This window comes from Aquila chrysaetos, chromosome 1 (assembly GCF_900496995.4).
Source record: "Aquila chrysaetos chrysaetos chromosome 1, bAquChr1.4, whole genome shotgun sequence".
Lineage (NCBI taxonomy): Eukaryota > Metazoa > Chordata > Aves > Accipitriformes > Accipitridae > Aquila > Aquila chrysaetos.
The window spans coordinates 40,896,404-40,910,634 of NC_044004.1; the positions used below are offsets into that span (position 1 = coordinate 40,896,404).

The 14,231-nt window shown below is 37.9% G+C and overlaps 1 protein-coding gene across 4 annotated transcripts in view; it reads left to right on the forward strand.

Moving 5' to 3' along the window:
• GLRA3 (glycine receptor alpha 3) overlaps nucleotides 1–14,231 on the forward strand; it is a 94,386-nt gene that overhangs the window by 48,223 nt on the left and 31,932 nt on the right. For all 4 annotated transcript variants that reach the window (XM_030010690.2, XM_030010709.2, XM_030010682.2 and 1 more), the window contains exons 4-5: nucleotides 1,147–1,370; nucleotides 4,314–4,396. In XM_030010690.2, coding sequence (XP_029866550.1) covers nucleotides 1,147–1,370; nucleotides 4,314–4,396 — 307 coding nt within the window. The remainder of the gene's footprint in view (nucleotides 1–1,146; nucleotides 1,371–4,313; nucleotides 4,397–14,231) is intronic.

Here is a 14,231-nt window from a genome sequence, read left to right on the forward strand (position 1 = left end):
ATAGTTATTGGCCAAATTGTATTGCTCAGCCTTGAACACTTCATTTCCTATTTTGAATCAAAAAGATTTCATTTTAAAATTAAGTTTCATTGTCTTTTTTAACAATAAACAAGTGATGTTATTTAATTCTATTACATTCAGAAGTGTCACGTAAGCTCTGACAACCATCTCCTATTTCACCTCTGCACCTAACGTCTTTTTTCTATTTTATTTTTAATCTTCTTTCATTAATGCAGTAGTGCAAATAATGAGGAAAATCATATTAGGACCAATAAAAGTATAGTCCTTATGCTCAGTGTCTCAATTCTCTCAGTTCTTGATATAATGTAATGAGATGTTAATACCTGCTTTTATTTAAAAACAAGTATTTTCATCTTTCAAAGTAGCAAAGTTTTAAGAAAGTGTCCAGCCATAAATACAACATTGTGTCTGACAGAGAGTAGATACGACTCCAAAATGGCTTCCAGAAGTTCGAAGCACTCTACTCGTCTTTTCTATAAAAGCACCCGTGACTAAGACAAGACTGTCTGTAGGAATTAAGGTGACTCCACTTGTACCTAAGCTAATTTATCATAAGGACTTCTATGATCTCCACTGTATTTGAACAGAGGAAGAACGTGTCCTCCTCAGACAGCTGTATGGTAAACTACTGCTCACACAATTTCCAATAGGGAACTGAGGCACAGAAAATCTAAGTAGTGGGTCTAAAATATGTAAGGATTAGAGAGAAAAAAAAGAAATTAATTTAACTTCCCTTACAGTGGGAGAGATTCTCACTGCCTAAGAGAGTGAAGTAGGAATGCCCCAGCCAGGACTTGGGCAGAAAAAGGTAACTCCATAAACCCCTTTATGCTTCTCTCATTTTGATTTCAAGACGAAGCTGGTGTACGGGTAGAGTTACATGGAGTTATATGAACTGTACATGGAGGTTGGATTTCCTTAGCTTGGGATGTTTTCAATTGCCCTGAAATGCATCTTTATTCTCATCCATTGTGCCCCACTAATACAAATAGGTATCATGCTGGCATTCAGCTAAGTAATTCTTTTGTCATCCACAGATGGACAGGGGATTACATGGCTAAGAAATGAAATAAAAGCTAAATCCCCATGCTTGATAAAGCTTTGCTTGTCTTCTCTTTCATTCAGGATTACCGAGTGAACATCTTTCTCCGTCAGAATTGGAATGATCCACGCCTCGCATACAGCGAATATCCAGATGACTCTTTAGACTTAGATCCATCCATGCTGGATTCAATTTGGAAACCTGATTTGTTCTTTGCAAATGAAAAAGGTGCCAACTTTCATGAAGTTACAACAGATAATAAGTTGTTGCGAATTTTCAAAAATGGAAATGTACTTTATTCCATCAGGTGAGTCTCTAATCAAATGATTTTTTTCAGATAGTAGCTGAAAAGTGTACCCAAGAATTGCTAACAGATATCTTCAGTTGCTAGTCATGCAGAACTATCACTAAAATAGTTGTGAGTTTTGAATACAGAACTTCATCATCATTACTGTTCATTCTTAATACTAAAATAGAAGATGATCCTTCATTAGGCATGCACATAGTAAAAATAATAAGAAAAGTATCTTTGCCATTTTAAAGTACAGATACTGAGCGTAGAGTTGCTAGGACACTTGCACAGAGCAAATAATCCTGGAGTATTATAATCTGAGCTGGCCTATGTATGAGTTTCACATGCTGTAGCCTCCAATGTAATGACAATCCAATGTTATTTCTTTTTCACCTTTTTGGATATTGCAGTTGCACTTCAACATGGAAACATGACCTGTTTGAGGAAGCATGACATTTAAAGAATAGTTCACTTACTGCTGGAGATGGAGGGAAAAGTGGAAAGTAAACTTTTGAAAAGGTTTAAGAAGCTATAAGCAGCAATCATAAGTATTGACAAAATCAAGTTATCCTACTTCTTTTCTCTTCTTTTCTCCCAACTTTTGTTTTATTAATACAGACATTAGTAGGCATTTTACCGCTATCTTGAAAAACCTGATTTAATGAGAAACACATTGGATATAAATATACTAATGACCCATTAGACATGATACAGATTTGGTATTAATCAGTGACCTACTTGTACAAAATGTTACACTTCAAAATAAATATACCTCTCATCCACTTAGTGTTTTGCTTTGCATGCTTTTGTGACACTGTATTAATGGGTAATTGGACTTTTTGAAGAGACATCAGGAATCTGTAAAACAATTTGTATACTAAGAGAAAAAGAAAATGTTTGTGACTTGCGTGGAATGTCTCAGTGGCAAGGGAGTCTCCTTCCTCCCTCCTTCCAGTGCAAGTGGGCAGCATCTTGTCAAGCTTACACAAGGAGAAAGGGTTGGGTTAAAATTCCTACAAGCATTTCATATCCAAAAGGAGGTTAGTCTGCCAGTCTGGGAACATAATCATTCTTCAGTGTCACAACATGTATTCTGTCACTAGAAACAGATGGAAAGCAAGTAAAAAGGATTCCTTCTCCAGACCCAAGTAGAAAGCAGAACTAAATCAATTCTCTCCAGATTGTCTGAGTCACCCTGAGAGGCACTGGCAGTTGTTCCACTCTACTCAAACAACTCCTCCTCCTTGCCCTACTTCCTCCAGATATGTACAATACAGAGTATAGACACCACCACTCAACTGAAACAAGTTTGGATTGCAACTTCAATAGAATTCAGACCCAGTTCATGGTCACATGAAATGGGGGGAAAAAAAACAACCATGAGAAATATTATAATATTAAATTATAAAAGCAAACATTGACTGTGATGAAACAGATGCCAGATAGCTCCTGTGTTTCTTATGGAGTCAAAAAGTTTATGTTGCCATGATTTAATTAAGAACTATTACAATTTCTGAAACAGATTTAAAATCATATAATTGGCATCTAGTTGAGTTGTTATGTGAATTTGAGTCAGTTAAGCTTTTGATGAGGGGAGACATGCTAATTGCTAACGTGCCGATATTAAAAGAAAAAAAAAAGTTTCTAAATTTGCTTTTCCTTTCATTCCCTAATGTCTCCCCCCCCCCCCCCAATTGCATTGGAACTATTCAGACAAGGAAATAATGAGAAGGGTCCAGTTCCTGATTCAATGAATACTTAATATAAGATCCTAAAATATTTACCAAAGCACAAAGTAAAGTCCAGGTGTCTCTTCTCTGAAATGACTTGCCTTGTTACTAGCCTACTAATCAGATTTTGCATTTGGAACCATTTTTAGCATGGGAATAGAGCTTGGGTCTGAGTTCCCTACTTGGACTCTCCCCCTGCAGCCCTGTCACTGACAGGCTAAACAGAAGGTGCAGCAACAAAGAATCAAGAAGCTTTGGAGAGGGGAAAAAGTAGGGTGAAAGAAATATACAGCTATACTTGCCACCTACTGCCCACTTCCCTTTAGCCCCAATACCAAAAACAGGGAAATGGGTTTAAGAGAGGGGAATTAGAGTACTGCCATTCTAGAAAAGCCTTACGTGTAAGGAATTGATCTCAAGGCTGTCGGATTTTCTATCAACTGAACTGATAAATGAATATGGGGCAAAATTTTCACGCAAGATATTTTCTAGCAAGAAGAAAGGTGCAGTCATGTCCCTGAATTATGAATGGATACCTAAACATGGCCAGTGAGGGAAAACATGTGCCTTTACCTGTTACATTCTTCTTTCTCATTCCTCTGAGAAGTATCACTCTAAAGATAAGTTATTGTATTGATACAAAACGTAAAAATACCTCTTTTGCCTATAGGTTGCAAAGTATTTCACAGGAAGTACCAGGACTAACGTGAAACACAGCTGCAGTTCAAAATTACAGGCATATTTCAGTCTGCAATCAATATCATTAAATGTTATCTTAAACCTTTGTGTTGACAATTTAAGCACCTTATTTTAGGACAATAACACATAAATTACTTTGCCACCATAATTTGCAGCTGACATCTGTTACAAAATTCTTGCAAATCTGGGTAAATTTTATGTCAATGATTTGAAATACTGTAACAGTACAATAATTCTGCTGTAGCACAAAAAACCATGCTGTTGCTGCATTCCTTTAGAGTTCTCATAAAGTCAGGTAACCCAACTGAAAAATTTGTTTTTCTGAAAGTCTATATTTTTTTTCCACATGGTCATAATAGGGTGAGCAAGTGAAATGTGTTCAGCTAATATACAGCCTTTTGAGAGTTTCCTAATGAAAAAATGCAATTTCTTCTATTTCTAATGACTTCCAGGGTTTTCATGCATTTTTCCTGTGCAGTACTATGGCATTTTTGTGGTATATATTTAATATTTTTTTGTGTTCTTTCAGATTGACTTTAATACTGTCCTGTCCGATGGATCTCAAAAATTTTCCAATGGATGTGCAAACATGTATAATGCAGCTGGAAAGCTGTAAGTTTGCTTAATGTATTATCCTATAAATACTTTTGTAGGGATTACAACAGCTATGCAGGATATAGAAAGACCCCTTGTATTGGTACAAGAACAAATTTTCAAAAAAGAATCCTCTATTTTACCAAAAGAATCTGTGAAACATACATGATTTTCAAAGGAAGAGATTCTTTCATCCTTACTTGTACTGAAAATCAACTGTTTTGTGTAAATCTGATATTACTACTAAAGTACCCAATGCTAGTTTACCTTTATGGAAAATTTATGCATATGGAGATTCACCATTAAGTCTTCCCTGTGTTCACACATACAGGGGGACAGTAATATCAGAGAGCATAAAGGAAACATGAGAATAACTTGAGGAAGTGATTTATGTGATTTATGTGAATATCCTGAAATCGATAATAACGTGGTGTCCTTAAAAGCTGGAAACAAGACAATGTATACTGAGTCCCTGCTCTTCAGATTCCTGCCCTAGCTCTTCAGTATGCCAACATGTTACAGCTACATAACTGTAGTTTTTACCTAATCATCCTAGAAGGGATTAGGGAAAGGGTTTACTGCAAGGGACAAATGTAGAAGATTGCAAAGCATATATATCTATATATGTATATGCCCATGTACCTACATAGGGTATGTCACTTACACAGCCCTCACCCCCTCAACTGGGGCAGCACCTTGGATCAGCAGAACACCCCCCAGAAAATCTTGCGAAGGGCTGTAGAGCCCTTGCGTTATGAGGAGGAAGATGTCCATAAAAGGTACCATCTAGCTAGGGTTAAAATGTGAGTATGATGTGACCATCAGCCATAACACTGGAAAAATTTCTAGCATCTTCCAAAGATTCTGGGCCTAAAGGAATGTGTATTAGCACAGATAGCTTGACATTGAAATCACGCAGCAAAACACAGAAAGAAAAAAGGACTTGATAGCTTTCTAGCTCAGAGAAGGTCTGACAGTTTGACCAAACCTGGTGTTACGCTAGAATTTCAATGGAAAAAGCGAAATTACAACTCCATGTGTTTTAAATAATCTCATCATAAAGCTCTATTTGCATTATACACAAATATCCTGAGAGCAGAAGAGAAGGTAAAACCAGCTTAGACAAGACAGGCTTTGCAGAATTCTCTCTCAGTTAACATCAATACTTTTTATGTAAAATAAAATTAGCATTTGTTAACTCAAGCCATCATATACTGTACTTATCACCTCCCTTGATATCTCGCTTAGAACATAAAAGAGGACGGAAAGCATACAGCAGCTATGCCATTTCAAGGCGCGCACACACACAGACAAAAAGACAAAACCAAAGGTTCTGGCTGATGCTATGATCTGAGCTAACACAGGATGTGCAAGGAGGAAGGCACAGATACACATTAAATTCTCATTTTCCTTGTGATATGAAGTATTTGGGAATTGCCTTTTCCCCTTAAAATGAGAGGATTTTGAAAGAGATTCCTAGCAGAAAAATCCTCCTAATGATGTGAAGAACAAAAATAAAACAAAGTAAAGCATTCTTTGAAAGATTCCAGCAATCTGGAGTTTGTGAAAATCAATGACAGGGCAAAAACAGATAAATTATAAGTACCCATCTTAATGTCAGATCTAGATTTACAGTTTTAGGATCAATAAGTAAATATTCACTATATGCAATAATGCTTCAAACAGAAAGCATCACAGTGTTTGAACAATCAAAAGGTATAATTTTAAAAAGTTATGAAATTTTTACTTTAACAACTTCATAAAACTCAGCTGTATTTTTCCTCTTTTTCACCCCTTGTGAGGACAGGTCATACAACAACTGAGCATTCTTGAACAAACAGGCATCTGTTTTGCTTTATAGAAACCTTGCAGGAGCTCACAATTCCCACAAACTACACCACAGGGAACCAACACTTATTAGTTGAATAATACTGTAGATGTTTTACTGTATTTTCCAGCAGAACATTTTTCACTGAAGTCTTGTTTTTAATCATTCAGTTCAGTGGGAGTAAATTCCCTGCTGCACATTGACATAGTAGAGAAAGGCAATGTTCACAAAAGAAGAGCTGAACAAAATACAAATGAGTGCTTCAAAATCTTCGAGTTACAGAGAAAGATCAAACTTGATTTCATAAGGAAGTTACAAGTAATAAAGTTTCCCCATATTGCCTTGTCTAATTCTATTTTACCTGTCACTCCAGACATTGAAAAATAGAGACTATGGGCAAAGTAGCTGGCCTGAGGCAGAAAATTTTGCAGCATGTGGGAGCTCTGGCTGTACCTACGTGTCTGATAGCAGAATAACCAGTTAGGTTTGCAAGAACAAGAAACCAGTTCCCTGAAATGACTTTGGGACAGACCCAAAGAAGACAGGCACAGTGACACAACTTCCAAGATCCTAGACCTTCAAGAGCAGGAGTTCACCTGCCCAAAACTGGTTTCTCTATACAGGCAGTACAGGAAGGGAAACAGACACCTTGGAGGAGTTACAAATAATATCTACATGCTAGACAGAAGAGTAACTAGATAAAATAATTGTTTTATGTGAGTCTGAACTCTGACCAATTTCCAAAACTTAGAAAAAGGTGAGCAGAAACTTTCAAATTTCAGTCTTTGGCTAAGAATGGGCATCCAGTTCCCTTTAAAATTATAGAAGAAAAAAGGAGAATGGGTGTTTTTAGCATTTTGCCAGGCTTCATATCAAATCTCCTGAGGTAAGAACTGACATAGCCCTGAGAGCCTGAATCCATCCAAGCATCTCTAATCTCTAGGCCACAGAGATGTGGCTGTCTGGCTTACATTTTTTGGCGCACAGTGGGACAACTTAAACAGGGGGATCAAAGCACTAACCCTAGTGGTTAATGCACTGTCTGGGGAAGTGGAAGACGCGGGGTTTCAAAACTGAGAACACAGTCCTCTCGTGTCCTGAGTAAATGATCTGATCATCAGGCTGTGTTATAAAACTGAAGCAGTTGCAGGAGCAAAACAGCAGCCATGCTTCCAGATGTTTATTTTTAAAGTGATGATCACTGCTGTATTTTCCACTGAGTGCCAGGCTGGGTAGGACATTGTACAATTATGAATTTACAAGGCACATTTATCCCACAGTTTCTTTAAATTGTACCTGATCTTGCAAGCCTTGCTCCTGCATGTGTCACTAAGCAAATTAGACTGTTTCTAACAAATCACTCATCTTTTTCTTACTTGTCTTACCACCAGGTTGCAAAGAAAGGCTGACAGTTACTTATAAAGGACAGATTGTAGGTTTTAGCTCTGCTAAAAAAAAAATAATGATTTTGTTTAGTACTGTATACTTTCCTTCAATATTGATACTGTTGCTCCAGCATCGAAAGCTCTAAGAGGAAAATTCATGTATAGCATTCCTTCCAAATGATATTTTTGGTTTTAGCCAGCTCATGTAATGTTTTTTCCAAGGTCAGTCTAAGCAGCTGGTTTTGCCCCTGGTTAAAATACTTCACTTATATCATGAAGTGTCTGAAAAAATATTTAAGTGGAAATGTCTTCTATTTTTAAGGATTTATTTTATCAAATGATTTCTCAGCTACTAGAATGAGCTGGTTTTGTATTTTAGAAAGGAAACAAATGAAAATGCACATATGAAATAATCCCTTCTACATTTTTGTGCCTTACACCAGGACAGCCTATAGGCATGTGAGATAATTTTAGTTTTATTCTGCTTGAATAAGATACAAAGAAATGTCAGCTAGATACATATTTATTTCTGTGGTCTGTCTCCAGGAAAAAAATGTTTTTCTTTCATATGGTAGAGCTAGTTGTCTCCCTCTTTTTTAAGTTTCACTTTTATCTCACAGCATTCCTTTATTCTTCTATTACAATTATAACTTTATGTGACATTCAATATTCCTGAATTTTCAAAGAATAGTGAAAAGACTAACTCAGTTACAAAAGAAGAAATATACTATGAAAAGCAACATATGTAAGGGAGAAAGCACCTGCTCACCTCGTAATTTCATTTTGATGCTTATTGTCTCTCTTAATAAATTAAATAATGGCCTTTTTTTTTTCTTTTTTTATTTATGGAGGCTTTTTAGTCTTTCTAAGCAATCATCCTCCTGTCTTTTGGATTTTTAGAGAAAATTCACTCCGTACTACATGATGATGTTACCTGAATAGTACAGTTTCTTTCATCCCAGTCTCTAAATTGGAGATTGTGCAAATGGAAAGATCTGTAAGCAGGCTACAGCAATACAGGTTACAGCATTACAGAAAATGATGTGCACATTGTTGCTTTCCCACAACAGCACAAAGACACCATAAGAAAGATAATAGAACTGGAGTATATTTCTTATCTACCAGGGAACCTCAGGTGTCTACTTGAGTGACAGTAATTATGGACACACTAGGTCAATGCCTGCATGTGCCTGAAAGTGTGGAAACCATACCTCTTCTTTCCATTTCAGTAGCACAAAAGTTGTCAACAACTCATCCAAGGGTTTCTGCTCTGCAGATGGGTGACTCAGCCCACTGCGCATATCTGAAGTGAGACCTGACACACAGCTACGGAGAGCTAGATATTTGTATTCTTCAGGTCCCAACTAATGCAGGATGAAAGGGCAGTAGTAACTGTACAACTGCTGCTGAACCCACAGAAACTAATATAAAAGTGACAGCTGAAAATCTATAGGCTTCAGCAAGGAATATTAGGTTTGAGAGATGTGGTAAAGGGCTGGGCCCGAAATGTTATTCTTCTCTGAAATTCAGGCTAAGAAATATAAACCTGTAACTCCCAAGAGAGAGATTCCATTAGAATGACTTAGAGGGCAGTGCAAGGGGCAGACCCTTTGCACAGTGGCTCAGAAGTACATAGAATAAAATCCTGCTTTCTTGGAGCTCCAGCATAAATTTAGCCTTGAAATGCATCACAGCTGATTTCTGAAGCTAATATTTTTAGCACATAATGTATATTAGAAGAATTTATTCTAACCTCAAGCCAAAACCAGATTCGTTAGCTCTGTCATATCTTCCCCCTGCTATGTTGCTTGGAATTTAGGATACAACTCAAATCTCTGCCATGTTCTCTAGGAACAGTAGTGTGCAGGCAGCCTATCCTGGAGGCACACTGTTGGGATGCCTAACAGAAGAGAGTAGTGAAATAACTCTAGTCAACACAACTGTAGTCCTTGCCTCAGCTGGATACCTAAAGAACTGCTTCATTTGCTGAATAAATCCAATGTTACTCTTGAACCTGTACCTTACTAAACATTAAAGAAATGAGAATGGAATTTAGATAAATCAGTGGGATTAAAAGAGCTATAAAAGAAATCCTGTAGTTGAACCAAATTCTCTTGTACAAAAATGCTAGCAATTCAGCTCAGTTGTTTCATGCCGTTCATGTGTTTGTTTATTGAACAAGAGGAAAAGAGTTAGGTTTTAATATGCCTGTAGGTATTGTAAAATGACACAAGGGAAGCATGACCTTTCTGGAATAAAACAGAATGAGTAGAAAATTTACAAGATATATTGGTATTCAGCTGGATCACAAGTTTTCTCAAAAATTTTATTCTTCGTGGCTTGGAATGGTACTCTAAGGGTGGTGAAAAGGAAAGAACTTAGCAAATAAGACTGTGTCAGCAGAAGTAAAAAAGGGGGTATCTTGGAATTGCCAAGACAATTGTGGTTCAAAGGTGTGGAGTCTCTGAAGGTACAGGGCAATTGCTTGCCTTGAATAACAAACCTTGTTTTTCTGTAATGGTGTAGTCCTTGGACAGCCTGAAGAAGAGATGTTAATACTTTCAAGACACTTAAACAATTCTTCAAGACAAACTTGTTGGATGTCCACTGTCTTGCCTATGAGATTATGGGCTTTTAATGCCTACAGCTGATATTGAATTAGCTAAAATAAAATCTTCATACTCTTAGCATGCATGTATACAACCAATATAATAGCTTGGTTCCAGTAAGTTCTATAGAGTCATGTGGACTGATGTGGGTTGAATGGAACCCTATTTGTTTAAGGCAGGCTTCATTCCTATACTTTCAGAATTGAATGAATGAAGAGGTTATATTTAGTATTAAGATTAATAATAGTGTTAAAAAAACCCACAGATACAATCTACTTTTTTCTTTCAGGGACCTCATATGGGTGTTGGTAACAACTTTTCAACACCATTTTTTAAAAGATAAGATTTTCTGGGAAAGATGACTGAGACCAAGGGAAAAATTTGGTTTTTTTTTTTTTTTCCAGGCACTATAGTTGCCCTTGCTACTTAGAAATATTTCAGCAGGATCACATTCTTTTTCCCTGCAATTTTTCCTGAAACCTTTAAGTGAACATGCTGAAAATTTTCACTCTAGCCAGACAATTTTTGGTGCTATCTAAAGGCTAGAGTTAGTATGTCTGTCTTGTCCACATTCTGCCAGAGTTTTGTATAGATTAGATCAATTAAATAGACTATCACTACAGTTTCATTTTATTTGATATCCAGATATGCAAAACCCTGCATCAACTATTCCAGGCACAAGTCCTGACAACCACTCCTCATTCAATGCCTTATCTTTTCCATCTCCTCCCTCCATAAGTGTGACCACACAGAGTTTTTACTTTCATTGTTTCATACTTATCACCAGCTCTGTGACAGACCATTTTCTAAATAAAAACTTCTGCAGGCCAAATCTAACTTTCCCAATTGTTTCAGGCCCTCTATACTGCCAGTCAATTCTAAATTCTACTTAGTTTGCCAGTTCTTCATATTCATCTCAGGCAGAGATGTCAGTTTGCCAGTACATGCTTCACTAGCTAATTACCTGGAATGACTTCAGGCTCCTAAAAATGAGTTGTCTCTTTAAAGGGAACTGTTTGCTGGGAGTCTACAGTGCCATGCATACACACAGTTCTTGACTTTTCCTGAGAAATACTGCCTCTGGTAACCTTCTCCTCCTGGGATGATAGCCTTGTCATATAATTACCAACAATTTATCATCTACTTTTGCATTACAAATGTGCAAGACCTCAGATTTTGGGTTAATAGAGACAGTATTAATGTAACCTAACCAGTCCTGTAACTTCTGAACACTGCTGTTCAACATAACAATGTGGTTTTTCTGTCCTTTCTTACCAGTTCTATGATGACACCACTTAGATTTTGTGTGATTAGTAATACCCTCATAGAATTAAGTAAGAGCAAACACCTGGACAGTAGCCAGATGATAACAAATACGTTGCAAACTGAACTCTATTTCAGCCACAGCAGCTGGTTTGTGTCCCATAACACACACAATTTGGCATCTCTACTTCCTTTCTTAACCTTCATGCATTTACACCCTGCAAACTCAAACCCTAGCACACTGCATTTCAGTGACAGACATCCTTACTAATCCACCTGATTTAGTTCAGGTTGGCCTCGTCCTGCAGACCACTGTACTACATGATAGCCTCCATTGCTTTCAGCTATTCTGTAGTATAAAAGGGTCACTTTATCCACCAGAAATTAAAAAGTGAGCTGCGCCCTCATATACTAACTAGGCCAGTGACTGACTGTCCTTTTTTCGACACTAAAATGTAGCCACGTGGACTCCTCCGTAACACTGTATTTGCTAATCACCGGTAATAAAAATACCTGGTAGCAATTTATAATAGTCACCAAAACCACCTCATAGCCAAAAAAGAAAAGCTCCTTTTTTTGTGAGAGGCTGAATATCATGTTGGGCTGCAGCAAATGCAAATAAGAGATATAAATGTTCTGCTCACAAAGCAGCAGCAAGAGATAGAATATAGTAAGCCTGAACAGCAAGGATTTACAAAGAATAGGAATAACCATTATGTAGCAAAATTTTACCCTGAAAAACAGGTGTGCTCAGAAATAGATTCACAGTTTTTTCTTCCAGACACATAGAGTGAGACTCCCTTCAGGCATGCACACCATATTTCCTACAGAAAGCAGAATACAATGAAAGCAAGGCACAGAGAGAAAACATCTTACACTCAAGTCTTATCCCAAGAAGAAGTCAGGATTCAAGAGCTAAGCACTTACGTCTACTACAGAATAAGCTCCATACATCTAAAAGCAGAGTTAATAAATATTTAAAGTTATGTGTAATTGATAAAAGCACTCTTCTGATATGGCTTTGGGTCATCTCTTTCTATACTTAGAGTTGAGTAGGCAGCCACTGAAATTATTGTCCTAGACAAAATACAGTGCCCTCTTGATAGAAATGTTAGAGGCATAGGAAATGTGATTAAGAAATAACATAGGAAATGCATCTGCTATTTTTGCAAATATAAAAAAATATAAATAAACTGCGAAACTCATCACCACATTAACATTTGTCATGGGCTTCTCTGGCATAGCAAATGTAAGGAGGAGAATCTAGAAACAGGTATCGTCAGGGAGATAGGGCTTCTATAGGTGTGAATCTGAACTTGAAAAACTGCAAGGGACATGATTCCTCATTCTATGACATTGCTGTGAGTTGGTTCCTCTATTTCCTCAAATTCAGGGTCCTAGATTGTGCCAACTCTCCTGCCAGCTAGTTTCTGTGGAGTCAGTACTTATGGACCTAACAGTACAATAAAGACATTGTTATCTTCCTTATCGCTTAGAATCCCTAAAGAGAAACGTCTTGTTCTTTATGACTACTACATAGTTCAGTGCAGTTCTTGTAAGACGGAGAACATATTTTACAATATAACACATACAGTGCAAGTTTGTACTGGTAACCACACATCTGTTCAGAATAACAGACTTCAGGTTTAGTATTTCTAGAATTCAGTTTAAGAGGTTTTGCCTTATTTTAATTATCATGCCTTCTGATTATTTAATGAAAAATTAATGCACTGGATTGAACCTGTAATATATTTATCACTGGCAGAATAATCCATTCCTAAGATAATCTGAACTGTTTCTGCATATATCTAGCCAACAAATTAGCCCTTTCTGCTAGTGGTGCCATTATTCAAGAATATCAAAGCAAAATTTGAGAGACCACAGAAAGATATCTCTCTTACTGAATTTTACTATTTGGGTACTACTGCATTCAGATCAATTATCAGCTTCATCAACTCAATGAAGTTGAGGGGGCTCAACTTAAATGCCTCTATGCAAACACACATGGCATGAGGAATAAACAAGAGTTGTTAAGAGATGTGTGCATACCTGCAGGGCTATGATCTTATTGGCATCATGGAGACGTGGTGGGATGGCTCCTATGACTGGGATGTTGCAATGGAAGGACACACAATGGAAGGCTCTTTAGGAAGGACAGGCAGGGGAGAGGAGGAGGGGGTGTCACCCTCTATGTCAATGACCAGCTGGAGTGCATGGAGCTCCACCTGGGGATGGATGAGGAGCCCACTGAGAGCTTATGGGTCAGGATTAAAGGAAGGGCAGGGACAGGTGACATTATAGTGGGAGTCTGTTACAGGCCACCTGACCAAGAAGACCGAGTGGATGAGGCCCTCTACAGACAGATCGGAGCAGCCTCATGTCCACAAGCCCTGGTCTTCATGGGGGACATCAGCCACCCCGATATCTATTGGAGGCACAACACAGCAGGGCATAAGCAATCTAGGAGATTCCTGGAATGCGTTGATGATAACTTCCTTCTCCAAGTGATGGAGGAGTCAATGAGGAGAGGTGCTATGCTGGACCTTGTTCTCACCAACAGGGCGGGGCTGGTGGGGAATGTGAAGCTCAAGGGCAGCCTTGGCTTTAGTGACCATGAAACAGTGGAGTTCAAGATCCTTACGGCAGCGAGGAGGGTGCACAGCATGCTCACCACCCTGGACTTCAGGAGAGCAGACTTTGGCCTCTTCAGGGATATGCTTGGTAGAGTACCATGAGATAAAGCCCTGCAGGGAAGAGGGGCCCAAGAA